At 37.2% G+C, this 18,692-nt stretch overlaps 1 protein-coding gene across 3 annotated transcripts in view; it reads right to left on the bottom strand.

Annotated features, from left to right (window-relative positions):
- Nucleotides 1-11,504, bottom strand: part of znf618 (zinc finger protein 618) — a 32,411-nt gene extending 20,907 nt beyond the window's left edge. The window contains exons 1-3 of one of the 3 annotated variants that reach the window (XM_083930506.1): nucleotides 11,376-11,504; nucleotides 11,137-11,225; nucleotides 903-1,242 (exon numbers count right to left, since the gene is read on the bottom strand). In XM_083930506.1, the coding sequence (XP_083786632.1) occupies nucleotides 903-1,215 (313 nt within the window). In that variant the 5' untranslated portion in view covers nucleotides 1,216-1,242; nucleotides 11,137-11,225; nucleotides 11,376-11,504. Of the gene's footprint in view, nucleotides 1-902; nucleotides 1,243-11,136 lie in introns of all 3 variants that reach the window. The other 2 variants (XM_083930507.1, XM_083930508.1) reach the window with 2 other exon arrangements.
- Nucleotides 11,505-18,692: the final 7,188 nt, after the last annotated feature.

Genomic DNA, 18,692 nt, shown 5'->3' with positions numbered 1-18,692 from the left:
TCCTAACAACTGTGAATATCTCACAATTACTTCTCTGAGTATAGACGAAATATAACCAATACTCAGTTAATTTTCTGAGCTCCAAGTAAACGTCACTTTCCACAAAATGTTTACATCATAAGCTTTACTAGATCTTAAAATTCTGAGACCCTTTCTCTGCTTTTTACTAAAAGGGAAGAATTACTACAAATGTAATTAAATGATTAAAATCATATGAATGTCAGGAGCAATTGGTATCATGGAGAATCAAGACATGTTATACATTTTGTAGGAGGTGTTTATTGCAGGCCTGTTGTATAACTTTTAGCTAGGTGCAGGTGGCAATACCATCAATCAAGGGATTTTCCAAGTGGGTGTTATAATAATAACCACCATCATCATCATGTGAAAGCTTGGTTGGAGAGTAGATTCAAATATGAACAAATTTCAGACTACCTCCTTAAAAAATGACAAGCTCAAACAAATAACATTATATCAGATGTTGTTATTTATCTAATGGTACAGTTTATAGCCATACAGTACAATGTTGTGAGATATCTGTCTTTAAGATTTCAGAAGCCAATCCAATACTAAATCCGACATAAAATTGAGGTGAATGGAATATCAGTTGTTTACAGGATTGGAAAATTACATATCAAAACTATTTACAGTGGTTTTTTGCAGTTTCATTTTTAATAAGTAATTTCTTCCGTACAAAGTAGTTAAACAAAACTGCGTATAGTATGGATAAACTGTGGATTATCCTGAGTAACCAGGACATTTTTTCTGTAAATTATTTTTTTTTAAATGTCATTTTTAAATGCTGTGCAGTTTGTTCATGTTGTTTTGTCAGTCAGGAAGCAAGGTCAGGGTCAAGAGATAGATTGTAGTCAGGAAATATATGTATATCTACGTTCACACACCTATGCATGAGTCTGTGCTCTTCGTTGGAGGAGGAGTACCAAGGGCAAACATACCCTCGGTCTGAGCTCTACGGGATCCACCTCCACTTGCTCCTACATCATTTCCTCCAATGACTACACAGATCTCAGCAGGGTTGGCATCACCCACTTTCCCGTTACTCGTCTCTGAGGTCCCAGGCTCTTTCTTTACTGTGACAGGTGGCGGAGTTGTATTCTTGGTCTTTGGGACTAAGGTTGGTGAGGGACCATCTGTGGCCGCACTCCCACCATCCACCTGCTCCTTTCCAGGATTGGGTGCCTCTTGTGCACTCATGACTCCACCTCCTCTGAGCCTGTGCTTCTGTACCAGGAGTATAAACAGAGAGATAGACAAACACTTTACTTTATTGTCCTGTAACAATATACAGTTTTGATTAAGCCCTGATTTGTAGCCCAACATATAGCATCGGTACACAATATCAGCAATGCCAGATCAAACAGATGGGTTGTTTTGAAGCCAGCACGGCAACACAACAAATATCAAAGGGAAAAAAGGTTGTCTAGATACCATATACAACTTCTACTTACCCAGGTACTAAGTACCAAAGAGCAAGCTGCACATAACAAGCAATAGTCTACCTGGCAACTATTGGGTGTGAAAGACAAATAAACAGTGAGACAAACAACCCTCTGAATACAGTCAAGAGACGTGTGACCTCAAAATGCACAGAAGCCACCACCTGTAATATACCATAGATCTGTGACAGTGTTGTTTTGAGGACAGAAAAAAACATATATTTTCTTGTTAAAACAAAGTGGCTTAACTGTTCATAAGTGTCCTTTGATGGCATGATTTCCAAAACTTTGTGGTGCCCAAATGCTCTAGTTTCAAAACTATCCAAATTACTTGCCACTTCAGCATAAGGCTATAAAAGGACTTATCAAGAGAATGTGCTCAAAAGGCAACCATGCAAAACAGAGTTATGCCAGGATGACTGATATTATGGAAAGAAGGGAAATTGGCCTTCTAATAATAGCGCACCAATACAGCAACAACAAGCCTTTTCATAGCCCGATACACCTTTCTTTGGATATGACACACGACCAAGAGGCATCAGCAAACATGCCCATGAATTGGATAATGTTGACACAAAATACTTTTTAAGTAGAAATTGCTGACCTTCATCATACAAAGCTTGAAGGGTGTGCAAGTAGTGCATTTTGTTGATTTCCTAATACCTTCTACAACCTGTTTAAGGAACAAGATTGAACATGTGTTTAGATTAACATACAATTGTAAATGTGTTGAATCATAAAAATCCAAAGCATATTTAAGAATTCAGTAAATTTTTGTATCTTGCAATTAACAACATTGTTGACCTTCTGGTGGTGCTACAGGAAAATTAAGAGGATCGCCAAAGCCAGGATCATCATCTGAGGCCAAATGTCATGGCAAACCACCCTTTAAATGACAAATTCAATTTGAGTATTTTCATTCTAGCTTTAAGGATTTTTCATTTTTTTTTAACTAGAGGCTTTCCTATTAAACTTTCCATTTTCAATGCTGAGTATTTGTTATGCATTGTTTTCGGCATATTTCCCCATTTTATACCTGAAAGGGTATTTCCATTTCAGGTCTTTCAATTTCACTTTCCATTAGTCATGTCACAGTGTCTGGTTTCACCAGTGGCATTAGGTGTACAGCAACTGTGTACACCTTTGTCATTCTATCCACACTGTCCATGAACTGAAACCTTGTTATGCATTTTAACACCGCTAAAGAAAATAAATACTATTGTTGAAAGAGAAAGTCCCCAACTACTATACTTTATTACATACATGAACCAGAAAGCAGCTAACAGTTTTTTACAATTGTTTGCACACTAAAATAGAAAATTACAGTTGGTTAAACCTAACACTTACAGAGAAAAACCTCAGCCCAACTATAAGCCCATTTTCAGCCTCAAACTTTTTGCAAACACAGTTCTCTACATTAAACACAGAAATATAACATGATGTCACGTCCTTGCTATTTCAAGGCACCTCCTTTGAGTATACCACACCTTTAAACCATTTGATCAAACACAAGCATCAGGTGTATAGACACTTAGGTGCTTAGTAGTAAACTCACTAACAGGTGAGTGTAAGATGGAAGGCTGCAGTTAAGAGGAATAGGGAGAGTTAGGATGAGGGTCATTGAGACAGACATTTTTTAATTCATGCTTCATTTTTTTTATCCACAAATGTTTATGCTCTATCTATCTACAGTTAGAGTACATTGTGTTTGACTTTCAGTACAAAATGCAACCTTCGGAAATGCATAGATGTACTTACATCATAATTGTCATCAGGACACTACTGGTCTTGTGTGTTGTATTTGGTAAATATATTCCTGTTTTTTACTCTAATAATATCTCTGAGAACATCAGACTCAGACTGGATCATTAAAATAAAAAGTGTTCTAGATTGAGTACAGCAGTGGGTGATGGTTCAAACAGAATCAGATCATATGAACCATGTGTGCCATACAGTGACAAAATTGTTTTTTCTATAAATAATTGTACAGTTTTGTTTCATTTTGCAAAGGATCTAAGGCGTTTTGTGGTTTGTATGTGTGGGTGTGAATTGTGTGTAGCATTTTGACAAAATTAACCAAAAAACCATAACGATGGATGCCAACAAATTCATAAGCCAGGTTCCTACACTTTTGACCAGAGGCCCATAGCTACAATTTATAACCACTGATCTTTACACCTCCATACGTAGAGTAAAACATGACTACATTACAATAAAACTATAAAGCTAAGCTTCTCTGCTGTGTTTAGACTTTGGGGGGCACTTTAAAGGTTCGGAATACCAATTTCTGAACACCTGTGGGAAACAACCAATAGTAAAATAAAAAGTAACTTATTACATTTTTATATCTTCTCATTTACATACATGAAGGGGGCTGAATACAGTTGTCACGATACTAGAATTTTATACTTCAATAGTATTAAAAAAAAAAAAATACTTGATGCCATGGTGTCCCTGGCACACAGTGCACAAAGTTACTGAACACAAACCAACACACGGTTGATTTTTTTCCCACAGCCTTGGGTTGAAAATATGATTGTAGATCTGCTTTTTTTAAATTACTTTGGTACTTTTGATTATTGAATGTGGATCTCGTACCACTTTAGCGCCGGTTGTTGAGAGGTATCAATATTTTTTACCCAAAAGATTAGAAAGACCACTGAATATAATGCAACACAACACTAGCATGTAGTATGACATCAATGCTAAACATAATAATTGAATTAACACCTATGACAATGGAAAAAAATGATACATGTATCATTAAAAGTTACACTTTATGACGGAACAGTTGTAATGGATTTGGTGTGCCACTGTGGTCACTGGGTGTATTCTCAAAGTCAAATTCATGTTGTGGAATAAACAATGGAATCATAATTTAAAAAATCTTCTTTTTAAAAAAAAACAACATTACAGCTTCTGTAATAAAGCATGCACTGTACTGTAAAAAAAAAAAAAACATTTAACTTGAAATACGAAACATAGAAGTCACATATATATATATATATATGAAGCCCATTTACAGACCTAAGCAACAGTCAATCACATTATTTATTCATAATGTCTTGTTTATTTATTCAATATTTAACACTCTGGGTCCCCGTACCAGGCGGAGCTGCAGATATAATATACCAGTTTCCAAAGATCATGTGTTACTCCTGGGTACCAGAACATTTTGAGCAATATTAACGGATGCCATTCTTTTTATCTAAAGCAAGATCTCATAGTAACACCCTGAAATTCTGACACTTGTGTTGTCATAAATGCAGTTGTCACAGTAAAATAAAAAAGTAAATTTTGAATGCAGGCAATCACAGAAATATTTTGGGTCAGCAAAGTTAGTGACCCAGTTATTGTCTATGCAGCAGTGCCACATTTAACATCCCAGTGACATCATAAACTGAATGGTCAGCTCTCCAGTTTATAGCTTTTAACTGTCTTCGATACAAGGGAACTCCTGCTGCAGAGGGTACAACCATTTGCATATATTTTAGATGATTAGATTGTGAAGTTATGGTTAGAAAAATGCTCATAAATGTTTTGTTTCTGGTGGATTGAGCCACAAGTTGTACAAATATTCTTGAAGCATTGTATTACAGAGCCCACACATACACTGAACAAAAATATTAATGCAACACTGTTTTTGCTCCAATCTTTCATGAACTGAAATCAAAGATCTAAGACTTTTTCTATGTACACAAAAGGCCTATCAACATTGATTTTACAACATGATTATTTCACAGGTGTGCCTTAGGCTCAACACAAAAGGCCATTCAAAACTGTGCAGTTATATTACTGTTCAGTGTAACAAAAGCTAAGCTTTTCCTGGTGTTTGTCTCTAAAGAAATCTTTAGAAAATGCTCCTCACAAGGCTTGTTGCAGTATGCATTATCACTAGTGGCATACATTCCACAACACTACATCAGTGTCCTTCTACACATCTATACCATGTTACTTTCTGTAAAATTCCAATTAATTCAATTAGTCTCAGTGCAGACACGCATCACCATTCATTAATGTGAAACAAAAATGGTATCTACAAATAAATAGCACAGGTGAGGGCAAGGAATTAAATTTGAACATTTTCTGAATCATTAAGAAAGCCATGATGTAATGCAGGAGTGAACTTGTTTGCACTTCTCCAGTATGGCAGTAGTTTAGGTTCAGCCTTGAGCCAGCTTCCCCCTGCAGGCAAGTTTGCTGATCGTATACTGGAAAATTCTAAAGTTTGTGACGCCTGTTTTCCATTTTTACTAATCTTACAGAGTCTAGACTAAAAAGCGTAACTATGATATGAGATAAGTCTTGCTTTTAAAAGCGATTTTAAAAATTGCAGTTTTTAAAAGTTAGTCTTCCTGAAAATGCTGTGTGAAAAGTGTTTCTGTTCAAATTTCACAGTGAGACAAGAAATACAGTAAAGCCAGACTTCTTCGTCTCAGCGTTTTTTCAAAATCTGGCCTAAGGGGAAGCAATTTCAAAGTCAACAACACCGGTATCTGGCATTGTTCTGGCAGAACCTACACTGGTATGAACATATTCTACCGTGACAAGTATAATCCCCCATGCATACAAAAAAAGCAATGTGTCATTATTGTTCTTTTATGAGCGATGGGGTAAAGGCCTTCTTTAGCTTCAGCTTAATTTCCAGACAAAACAAATATAATGACTGACCTTTGATGATTAACAATTTACTCTATCTCATAACCAGTGGTGGAAAGTAACCAAATCAATTTACTTAAGGACTGTACCTCAGTAAAATTAAGGTAGCCTATATTATGTTTCCATATACTTCTACTCCACTATATTTCATAAATTAATATTCTCCGTATTGTATAATAAAGTTACAGATCAAGATTTTGGATAGAAAAACACATGATGAGCTTATATAATACAACACATTTTTAAAGATAATACTATTGGTTTCCAACCATTTGGCTTGTGACCCCATCAAAAAAACAACAACAAAAAACAGTGTCAGTTAGGGGCCCTTTGCCCCGTGTAAGAGACATTAACCCTACTGTATAAACTTCTCACATGGTTTCATTTAAATAAAGGTTTGAAGTCCAAGAGGGTAACACTATCCATTATTTCACTAAAAAGCAAAGATTAGACAAAATGAAAACAGATTTTTGTAGCATAACTTTGTTTTTCTTCTTTTCTCTCGAATTAATCCTCTCACAACCCAGATTTATTTGTGACCGTTAAGAGGGGCCTGACCCCTTGGTTGGAAACCACCGGACTTAACTATAGCCCCCTTTAAAACATTTGTTCAAGGCGGGACTGTTGCACCGTTATTTCAACTTGCTGTTGTGTATAAAATGTGCAGACAGAATATGGGGGCATTGTTGCTCCGCTGCTAAACTGGCAGTGGAGGTAGTCACAGAGCCGAATCAACGCCCAATATCCAAAGTCACACCTGGGGCAGCATTAAGCAAAGCCAAGTGGCGAGGAGACATCGGCAGCAGTTATGCAGGATCTCTGTATAAAAGGGGCTAATGTAGCTGTATAAAGTAGTTTAAACTAGCTACTATAGTATAATGGTGTTTACAGGTTGACCAACATTCACAGGAGCCATTTTCTGCAGAAGAAGCACTTTTAAATTGATACGTATATTTAGCTAACAATACCTATGTACTTTTATTTAGGTAGGCTTTTGAATGCAGGAATTATACTTAATTAAATACTTGCACTGTTGTTGTACTGATACTTTTATTTAAGGATCGGAGTGCTTCTCCTACCACTCTTCATTACATTCAGCAACAGCATATAGTCCTTATCTTCGATACCATAAATTTATCAAAAGGATTTTTTTTTTCTCTAATTAAAGTCAATATGCAAAATTAGCCATCTGGCCTTCAGTTCTTTTATAGTCTAAACTTCTAATATGATGCAACCTACAGCACCATGCAGAACGAAAATCTAAACCAGATGCACATTTACTTCATGTTCCTTACAAATAAAACAACAACCTAAACCAACTAAAATAAAAAGGAGAGGAAATTCAGTTATATTATATTATCAAAAGCATTTGAAAATTAAGGATCTATAGATACTATCATTACAATAGGCACTGAAGTAAGAAGAGGCAGTTGGCATTGTGATTTATGTCAATCTATAAAACACGTTTTAGCTTTTTGATTTGGCCCAGATGTGTTTTAAAATTACAATGCAAACATATTAACAACAACAATATATTACAGCAATATACTAAATTTATCTAGGGTTACAGAATAATGAGGTTAGGCATACAAGGAAACATACCTCTGTTCAGAATTCAGTGCTTAGTCGAGGTACTTAAAATAATTGGCCTATATTTGGGCAGTACTGTACAGTATCTGCCTCAGCACAATAATGAAGTAAATCAATCACTGTGCTTGGTTAAGGCAAAAGAAATGTTTGCTTCTAACTTAGAGAGATTTTCTTACTTTGTATTGTACCTTGACATGCCAAAAATCCCTGTGCTCTGCATGTTAAGTAGACTGGAATAAAGTTTCCAAATATAAAATACAAATTTGTTTAAGGCTCATGAAAATGTTTCCACTCTGGAGGGATTAAAAATAGGAATCAGCTAAAACGGGGGATGGTGGGGGTCACTTCAATCACTGCTTTCACTGCATGTTTGTATTATCCAGAGCAGAGTCAGTGACTAAGAGCGAGGGTTGACCAAAACATGTTTTACACTAAACCCTTTGCTTTCACTGTTTCTTTAATCAAATGCACATTTTTTCTGTCCTATGTAATAAATGTCTTCCAAGATGCTGTATGACCAATGATTTCAAAAAGCAATAATGCAGAGAAATGGATAAATCCCCCCTTCACCACACCCCACCGCTCACACACACACAAACACATACACACAGACAGACACACACACACACACACACACACACAGACAGACACAGACACACACCCGGGATGCTCTGAAAAAAGAAACTGTATCGTCTAGTAAAATTCCATCAGCATACACTCAAAACCCCCATAAAAACCTTTTCAATCTATATGTTAATGCCACGAATTAAAATTTAATAACAAGAGATATTGAAAAGCAGACTTGAATTATACAAAAATAAATCCTGAAAGATCAGGCCCCTAAAATTAGAAATTCAGGGCGGCATCCGGTCTGCTGCTAAACCCTTGTAGGCTGGCAGATTAAATTTTTGATGAAAATCAAAATTGCACTGCACACTGACGCAGGCGCAGCAAACCTGGCACTATTGTGATTTATGGATTCATTAAACCCGCAGGAGTTTCACCCCTCCCCTTTTCACTCAAAGAAATGAGATTTTCTCTGCTGAAAATTTGTATTTTCAGAAAAGCTACTCAGGCTCTGCTCTACCTTCAGAAAATGGTCAAGGTAAAAAAGCAGCTCCTGTGTACATAACCACTGCACGTAAACAGCCCTAATTTTCATTGCTGCAGCAATTGAGCGTCCTTATACATTATTCATGAAACCAATAAGGTTCATTTTTACAAAGGAAGAGGCAGAAAAAATATGTGCAGAATGCACAGATTTTTTTTTAATGCAGCAGCCCCAACCCCTGAAAAGCCATTCCCTAGAGACTAATTTAAGTGAAGGCATTTTCAGACATTTTAAAAATGCCACTAATAAAATAACTGAACACAAGATGTTCCCTACGTTTAAAAATGATGTATGTTTGTTCACACACATCTAAGCTCAAATCTGTAATTGTTCATTAACAAAAAAAGAACTGGCACAACATCAAAGACAGAGACTGTTTGTGTAACACCGCTTACCCTTTAAAAAGAAAACAAACCTCTGTACTTAGTTAATGGCAATTAGAGAAACAACAATGTTTCATACACTGAAACCCACCAGCTGTGATGTGATCCCTCAATATCGAGTGTTTATCAGTGCCTGGAGGGACAAGTTTCACCTCTTCATCCAAACTATTCGCTCTAAATATCCTCAGTGAATCGAAGCTTTTGTTCTTTTAAGTACAGACAGACCAGCATTCCTCTTACCTTACTTAAAATGAGAACACTCCCAGAATGCAGTTCTCATTAACCATATCAGGGTTTAAGGTGTTTTTTATTGCAATACTGCAGCATTATTCCTGAGAGTTTTATAACGTACCTGGGCCTTCAGGTATTCTGCATATAAACATTCCCATCACTCACGAGAGTGATGCAACCCTATTAACCCATGACACTGGTTGCCTATCTTCACTTCTGAAACTCCTGTATTTTGATTAGACTTTCCTAGCAAAGGTCAGAATTTACACCCAGATTTTGCATACCAACCATACAATTTCCACCAGCTCCTTCAAAATTATACAGATTTGAAGGTCAGCATTAAAATTACCCACAGCAAAATGGCCTCCATAGTTTCCCTTAGATTAAAATAAAAGCAAGCCATGCAAGATGGGAAACGGTTTGGCGTCTGCAGGATTAATATAAACAGTAGAGCCACTGGTTGTGATTGTTTTTCCTGCCCTCAAATTATGCTGACATGCTCTTTCTCCTTCCAGTGCCGTTTAGTTCACTTTGGATAGCTATTTTTCCGCTTTCACATTTCCAATCTCTAGAAATAAAAGTCTAAATTGTTCCATGTTTACCAAGTTCAAATGCTATCAGTATACCCCCACCATAACACAAACATACACAGGCATGCATACACAAGCAAGGGGAAAGTGGTAGAAAATTACAGTTAATGTGTATGTTGGCTGAAAAGATTCTGCAGATTTGTATCTTAAGCTCACAGACTGACAAACTTTGCATTAGCATTTAATGAATGCTTGGCAAATTAATTCAAGTCCAGGATATTTATCATGAATAAAATTCAAAGAAGGATCAGCATTAACTTGTTTTAAGTGCAGTATTTAAAATCCCATTTTGAATTAATTACCATGAAAAGCCCAAGATACCTTTCATTTCTAATGTGTCGCAATCATTTACAGATTACTTCTAACGTCATTCATTCCAACCAGCATTGTGGTTATGACATGTGTCTCCATTCGCACAAACTACCATTCAATTAAATAATGCACTCAAAAACTAGTCTCATTGCAATTTTTTGATAATTTCTCAAAATGACTGCCTACAGGTGGCGCCAATGACACTTTGACATTTAAAATCCTGTACCTTCCGAAAAATAGAATGTAACATTATGTTTATGTGACGGTACTTAGTTGTTTTCACTTGTCTGCTCAACAGTGAATACCAACCCGTCAAATACAACCAAAAGTAGCGTTAGTGTTGAGAGTTTGAGAGCAGAAACTCCGAAGCTCTGCTCAAATTTGCAGGAAAATTCACAAAACATGGCTGCAGGAGGTTTTTGTGTTTCAGATTGTTCCTCCCCTCATCGTCCTTCATATTGCCACTATCGCCTGGTCCCCCTTGCTATATCCGAACATATACAATGTTCTGCCTATGTGGTGGATATGTGAACAAACAAGCTGCACACACGACTAGTCAGCAGTTATCGTTTACACAGAAACTTCATTACGACAAATTCCGTCTAGAAAAACATCAACAGATTAGGACTATTTCGGATGGCTTCAAAGCCTGCACCTGGTTCAGTGGTTGGCAATAGTGCGAAGACACTGCCGGGTCTCGCTCATTTAAGTAGAGGGGACTGAAACTTGACATTCGCAAGTGAAATTTCTCAAATTTAGGATTTCTAAAATCAGAAAAAAAGATACACAACGGTCTGACATACCTCCAAATAAAACGATGCGGCTCATGCGAAGCAGGCTCCAGCTCCAGAAATCTTCCCTCCCCGACCAGAGGTGACTGCACAACTGCTTCCTCCAAAAAAAAATTGTGAATTAGTTATGAGAAATTCCAAATGTGGCAAATTTTCGCCACGGCGTTTTTTTTCCTCCCTCCGCGATACGCTACGTTACATTGTAGCAAAAGAGTAATGGCGTAATGAATCATGAATTTGCTTCGGTTTACTTGCAAGCTCTCCGTTTGTGCCTCGCACAAGGTTTTTTTTTTTTGGTTTTTTTTGTGGTTCCTCCTGTGGAAATTTCGTCCGCCATATACAAGGGCAGATTCGGAAATTGCAGCGCCGGCCTGTATGTAGCCTACATGAAAAAAAGAAAGAAAAAGGAAAAAAGTCTGGGAAGAAGAGAGAGAAAAATGGCTGGTCGACTATGAAGTTACACAGGGGGAAAAGAAACTGGAAATTACGCAGAGGAAAAAATTCTCATGTGAACTGAGATCATAAGAAAAGCTCAGATTGCTCTTACTGCAGCTCGACGCTATACTATTGAGAAGTGGGGCTATGTTGATCAGATAATAGCACGATTACATGATTGAGCATATTTGGCTGATGGACAATTTCCGTGTTAAACTATCATAGCCCCACGGTCACATACATTTCCAAATGTTTTCCTTGTTGCTTTTTTTTTTAATGGAAAGGAAATCAGCGACCCTCCATGAGCAGTTTGTTCCAAAACTGAAGTTTTGTAATTGTTCAGTGTGCACAATTAATTCAAAATCGAAACTCTTGCCAGACAGTTTAAAAAAAGAGTCAATAAAGCCACTTATGTTAGTCCTGATAACTGCAGCAGTCTTCACATGCAGGCGTCAAGAGCAAGTTTTTGGTTGGCCAACACATTTTCATTTCAAAACCCTGCTCTGAGAATTAGCAATCTTTTTTTTCTTTTGAAATAGTTTAGTTTTTGTTTCTAGAGGAGAGTCTTTGTGCCAGGCTAAAGAAAACAGCTTTGGCTCGTCAAAAAAACATATTTAGTAATACTGATGAATAAATTGTGCAGGTATGCAGTACATGTGGATTGGTTTATTTAGACTAGACAATAATATAAACATGCACACTAACAATAACAACAACAACAATATTAAAATAATAAGTGGTGTATTTTTTAACGTGTCTGGTGCAATATAGCAATTTTCCAAGAGCATTTAAAAGCCTTTTATTCTGCACAGAATCCTTATTCATGCAGTGGTGAGAACAAGGTGGACTCTGTGTAGTGAGCTTCTTTGCCCTTTTTCTACAGTCCCAAAGTGGCCCATTGGAAAAACAATTGCAAATCTCGAATAAGTCATCTGAAGAATTAGTAGATTGATTAATTACCAATTAATAACTGAATGAATCATTAATGTATCCAGTTAATCAGTCAATCGGTTAATTAAGTAGTAAATAGTGAGTTCGTAAAAATGGATTATACTTCGAAAAGATTATAATAGAAAATTAGTAAAGTCCATAATAAGTTAAAATCACAATAACTGGCCCTTAAATCTAAATACTGCAAAAAGTAGAAAGAAATCTACTAACGTACAATGTCTTACGTTCAACCTAGCCTACACTTAATAAATAACTTACCTTTATAAATAACAAAGGTTTTCTTATTTTTCAATTTTGCATTAAATCCCAGTGATTGTATTTTTACACAAACGACACAAATAGCAGTTTCTTGCATCTTAAACCTCCTTGTTTTGTTGTAGTATGTAGTATTTTTGTTAAGTTTACAACTCTTAACACTAATGTCAAAGTAAACTTCAATCACTTAGCAAATTACAAATAAAGTAACTACAAGTAGTTGGTTGCATAGGTGCATAAATGCTTTATTGTGTGTTTGTTTTATGAAGTGGCCTAATAAATTGAAGGTGTAACAAGTATTTCCAGTTTAACACACCTGTATCTGCAAGGTCAATTTGAAGTTAGTTTCCTGGTTTAAACTGTGCCATTCCAAACAAATGTGTCGAACCTTTTGAAAATACTGATGAAGGGGAAAATGCAAGAAAATGTACAGTAGGTCAATCCAAAAAAAATCTGATATTAATGAGGTTTTCCAGAGGGCATGTGAGAGACTCTGAAACAAAGTGGAAATAGCAGAATAATCTGATGAGATCAAAAATGTGTTGTTGTTTGTTTGTTTGTTTTTTTGGGGGGGGCATCATATTCATACTAAACTCTAAACACTCTGCACATCAGCAGAGACACAACATCCTGACCATAACTCCTGGTGGAGACTGCATCACAGTGATGCTTCTCTGCAGCAGGCCCTGGAGGGCTCGTGAGGGTGGGGGGTCAAGTGAATGCACCAAAATACAGAGAAATCCTGGAGGAAAGATTTGCTGCAGTCTGCAACTTTTGAGATGATTTTCTTTTCAAGCAAGACAACAACCCTACACATGAAGTCACACAGGAATGACCAAGAAAACAACAACATTTATGTCTTGAAGTGACTGTGTCCAAATAAGAATTAGTGGTGGTACTTTGAAATTGCTGTAAACTCCCACTCTATGTGAATCTTGACAGTGTTTGCAGCAGAATAATGGGGTAAATCTGCAGTTTGTCCAGATGTAAAAAGCTGATAGGGACCAATCTGCATAGATTAGGGTGATCATTGCTGCTCAAAGAAAAGGTGTCTGCTAAAAAAACAACAAAACAATTTCCTGTTTATCAACTATCTCTGAAACATGATGGCACAATCTGAATGATGAAATGATTACCATTTTGCAACATAATAGCAATGACATCAGATCACTGGGGATTTCATGAATCATTCCTAATGTTTATTATATGGACAGGCTATATTATCCTGTCTTACTCAAAACAAGGCTAATATAGAGCAGGGCAGAGGAAACAGTTAATTAATAAAGTGCTCAAACATTTTCAGATGTTCTTCCCTCTCGTTACTCTGCATACTAATGCTATCCCCATGAGGAATAAGTAATTGGTGCTGGTGTGATTTATTGCATATCACATACAATGAAGGGTTTATGATCCTTTATTTAGACTTTTACACCGGATGAACCTCCCATTCACTTGCTGTAATTATTGTTTCTGTCCAGCAGAGAGCACCAACACACCAATAAATAGTCACTTCACTTGCTCCTGCAGCGGCCAGTAAATACACTCCATCTGTAGATTAGAACTGTCTAACATTTCGCTCTCTTTCTCCCTCTGCTGCTTAGACATTGCAAAAAAGTTAATTCGCATTTGAGTATTGCAGTGATATGTTTTACCTGGGACTGTTAGCTACAGTAGGACAGTCCAGATTTTTGTTCAGGGAAAGCATAATCCCTTGTTGACTGCATCACTAACCTCATGGTATGAAACAAGGTGTCTAAGACTGAGCTAGGATAACACCATCTTTTAAAGTTGCGCAATCCTACTGGGCTGAAGGAATTCAAATCCTATGCGGGTAATAGAATAACGCCTTGTTTCAAATTTCCAGTTTATTTGTAAAGTACAATCTCATACAAAAGCAATTCAAAGGGCTTTACAGAGTCATAAAACAGTTGAAAATAGGTTATGACGTGTACACACACACACAAACACACACACACACACACACACACACACACAACCAATTAAAAGCTACACAAATTGTTCCACATTAAAAAGCAAATTATTAAATGCTCTGTCGCTGAATTAAACTCAGATTTTCGAATGAAGATAATGGGGCTAATCCATTAAGTGCATATAGAGCAGGAGAAAATTCAAAGTCAAGTCAGTTCTGTAATGGACAGGTTGATGGAAGGGTATTTAGTGATGGTGATGATGACAGAAAGTGATTTGAAGTGGTTGAAGACACTCTTTAACCTGTATCTGGTCAAAAGCTAAGTTGCGTTTTAAATCACTCAGTGTTGCTTTAAGAGATTTTCTATACCTTCCCTAGTGATGACATCAGCCGAGAACATATTGAATCCATTGATTTAAACTGGGGGAAGTCTTTCTGACTAGTGCTGAAACACGTGGCAGCTCAAAAAAATTGAAAAAGAAAACCTAGCTACCACAGTGACCTCAATATAGCAAAACACACTATATCTCCTCTATCATTTTTCACACACAGCTCAAGGTTGGCCTGACCTCCTCTCAACCTACTTTTTCAGAAATATTCCTTCAAGGGGCCGAAAGAACCAACAGGTGACCTGGGCTGACAACAAGTTTTTTTTCTCAGTTACCTACTTCGGCCTGAGAGCCATCAGAATTTTGTTGTATGTTTAAGAGCTCAGCATTCAGAGAAAGTTCCCCCACACAGATGGTACTACAGCGTAGGTCTATTAAAACCTGTCAAAAAATAAGCTGCAGAAAAACAACAACAACTTACAGAGAAGGTGTTTTTTTTACACCGAAAGAATTGCAAGAATATTCAGAACTATAGAAAAAGTTGTTCCTGCTTTTTGGCACAAAACTCTAATTGTGGGTCTGACGTTGAAAGAAAAAAGCAATCACTTTTGTATACTATGAAGTGTAACTGCTCCACAATCAGATACTTGTTACTTGTTGTCACGTTTCCCTTTCACGGATAAGTCTGGCTCACCAGATATAAAGTGTGTGATAAAGCCTGACATCAGAAGCCTCTGTTATCTCTGCTATTTTGCAAGGGCAAAATTTACTTCATCTGTGGCTTTGCGCTGCCCAAGACAATTGTGACTGGTTTAAGGATATACAAACAAGCCAGAGTGTTTTTTTTCCCTCTATCCCAGAATCATTAACTTGTGTAGGCAAACCATACTACAGAGCTGATACGGCGCTGTGGAGAGTAGGTCTAGCAATGTGAGTGCAGTGACAGATAAACAAGCAAGTGGTTTCATTTTAAACTAAAACAAGAAGTAAACACATTGTACCTTGCCATAAATAAATAGAAATGTAATGTGTCCATCAACTGCCAACTTGAAAGCTACCAAAACTGATCACCAAACAACATTCTCTCACTGTATTAATGTTTTCCCTCCAACTCCAAATCAGGCCATGGCAATAATTTCTGACATAGTTTGGAACCTTTAATGGCAACACAGCACTTTTTGTGCACTCACTTATGCATAAAACATGAAAACACACAAACCACATAAGGGGAGGCCTGAATGTACAGTGAGGACAGTGTTGGGCACAAGACAAAGCAGAGTATGGGCATGCCATACACACATTTGCTGTTGTTAGGATATGTTGACATCCATTTGCAGATATCTGGTCTTGCTTATAGCACTCAATGATGACAGTGCTGAGTTGAACAACAGTTACATAGCATGCATGATCAGTAAACAGAGCAATACCCTCTCTGACCAATCTCTGTTGACAGAAAAAGTACATAACTAAGAACCTTAGTGTAACCAACCATTACAGCACAAAAGTTCATCCTTCACCTAATATGCATTTTTGGTACAAGAAAACAGTAGTTGTTTGCTGACCACAGACGAGTAAAAGCCTGTAGGAATCCTGGCTGTTGTTCGTGACGTTGCCTCTGGTAATTGCAGGTTTTTGTCAAAGGCCAATCAAAGGCCTCTTGCACCCATTTAGTGTGCTATTTAGGATCAGTACAAATCTAATGGTGACCGCAAACCAAAAATAGAATATTTGTTGTTTTTCTAAGTTGATATTAAAAAAAAACTCGGTTTAGACTTGCCAACTCACCCAGAGTCAGTAAGATGATTTCCAGCCTGCTGTAAAGATTGTAGAGCACTTTAACAGTCCAAATTGTAGTACTAGTAGGAGTGCAATTGCTGACCAAACCAACCTAAATATTGTCAGCTCAATTGTATGAAAACATTTAGAATATCCACTTTCATATAATGAATAGTGTTTGGAACATACATTGGAGATCAATGAAGGGGTATGGGAGTCTTCACAGGGCTATATATACATAAATAAACAGGGAAAGATTCCAAACTCAAGGTCCATTCGGTGGCTTTTTCCAGAACTTTCAACCACATCTCATGGTCTTCAGTGGCTCCAGTTTCCTGAGTGGTCATTGATATGTAATGTTTAGTTAAGCTTAGCACAAAGACTGAATGGTTAACAGTTAGCTTATAGCTCTGTCAAACAAAACAAAATACACCTTCCAGTATTTAGAGCTCCAGAGCTGTCTTGTATGCATTGTGCAATGTTACTTTAACTTTAGCTCACAAAAGAGACACAATCAAGCACTAGTGTTACACTTACTCGTATGCCATTTACTTTTAAGTTGCTTTTGTGTTTTTTTACATATGTTAGTTTTATGCTCAGTCAAATTAAACCCTGCTAATTGACATAACATGACCGAAAGAACAAGGTAGCGGGTAAAAGCGGCCGAAATGGGTGGCTGGAGTCTCCCTCAGAGATAGGGTGAGAAGTTCAGCCATCCGTGAGGAACTCGGAGTAGAGTCGCTGCTCCTTTGCGTTGAAAGGAACCAGTTGAGGTGGTTCAGGCATCTAGTAAGAATGCTCCCTGGGCGCCTTCCTAGGGAGGTGTACCAGGCACGTCAAGCTGGGGAAGACCCAGGTCTAGGTGGAGAGATTATATCCCCACACTGGCCTGGGAACACCTCGGGATCCCCCAGTTAGAGCTGGTTAATGTTGCCCGGGAAAGGGAAGTTTGGGGTCCCCTGCTAAAGCTGCTGCCTCGTGACCCGACTGTGACCCGACCCCGGATAAGCGGTTGAAGATTAGTATGAGAATGAGTATGAGTTATTGACATAACACACATATTAAGTACAATTATATTTGAAGAAGTTGTGCTTGTATGTATAAATGTGTAAGTGTAACTTTTACCTATTTTATTCCAACAAAAACAAATTCTATAATACAGGAGATGCACTTTGCCTATTTGAAACAAATGGTAATGATTTTTCAAGTTGTAGGTAATCAGAGGCTCCTGGTTGTTTTGTTCTTCACATGATTGCAATGACAAGCGTGAAGAGCGAAAAGCCGGTAATTGCTTTAATGCCACCTCTAATGTAATGTAATTATAGTTATGAGAGGGTTTGAACTGACTGAACCTCCTATGCTTTCATATGTAGGAAAAGTCAAAGAAGAAGCTAAGAATAACACATACAATGATTGTGCAGTAAACCTCTGCTGCCCACAATGACAAAAAAATGTCTGATAACCACAGTGCCCAATCCAAGGCTTATTATAGTTATACACTTTCTGTACTTGGATGTTGTTTTTGTTCATTGCAGCTCGGCTAGAGTCAAAGCCACAACCTAAAAATCATCCTCAAGGAACTGAAAATATAAAAGTCTGCATGCAATGTATTTATAGTTTTTAGTGAACTTGGCCCAAAGTGGACACAATCAAATGGAACCATTTTTACCAGACATCCGGTGAATTTAGTGAAATCAGTAAGTAACTAAGTAATATAACTTTTTTTATTCATGACAACACTCTGTTTCAATTAGTTTGACAATTATAAATGTTGACTGTTAAGTGGTCTTTCTAACCTTGTCAACGAAAGCCACACATGCTTTGGATTTATGAGAATGTCATAACTGGCACACTGAAACGATAACAGTTGGATTTTGAAAGATGAGAAGGGC

The sequence above is a fragment of the Echiichthys vipera genome (genome assembly GCF_963691815.1).
Source record: "Echiichthys vipera genome assembly, chromosome: 16".
Lineage (NCBI taxonomy): Eukaryota > Metazoa > Chordata > Actinopteri > Perciformes > Trachinidae > Echiichthys > Echiichthys vipera.
Note: the sequence above shows the minus strand (reverse complement) of the source record. Positions and strands in the feature narration are given on the sequence as shown.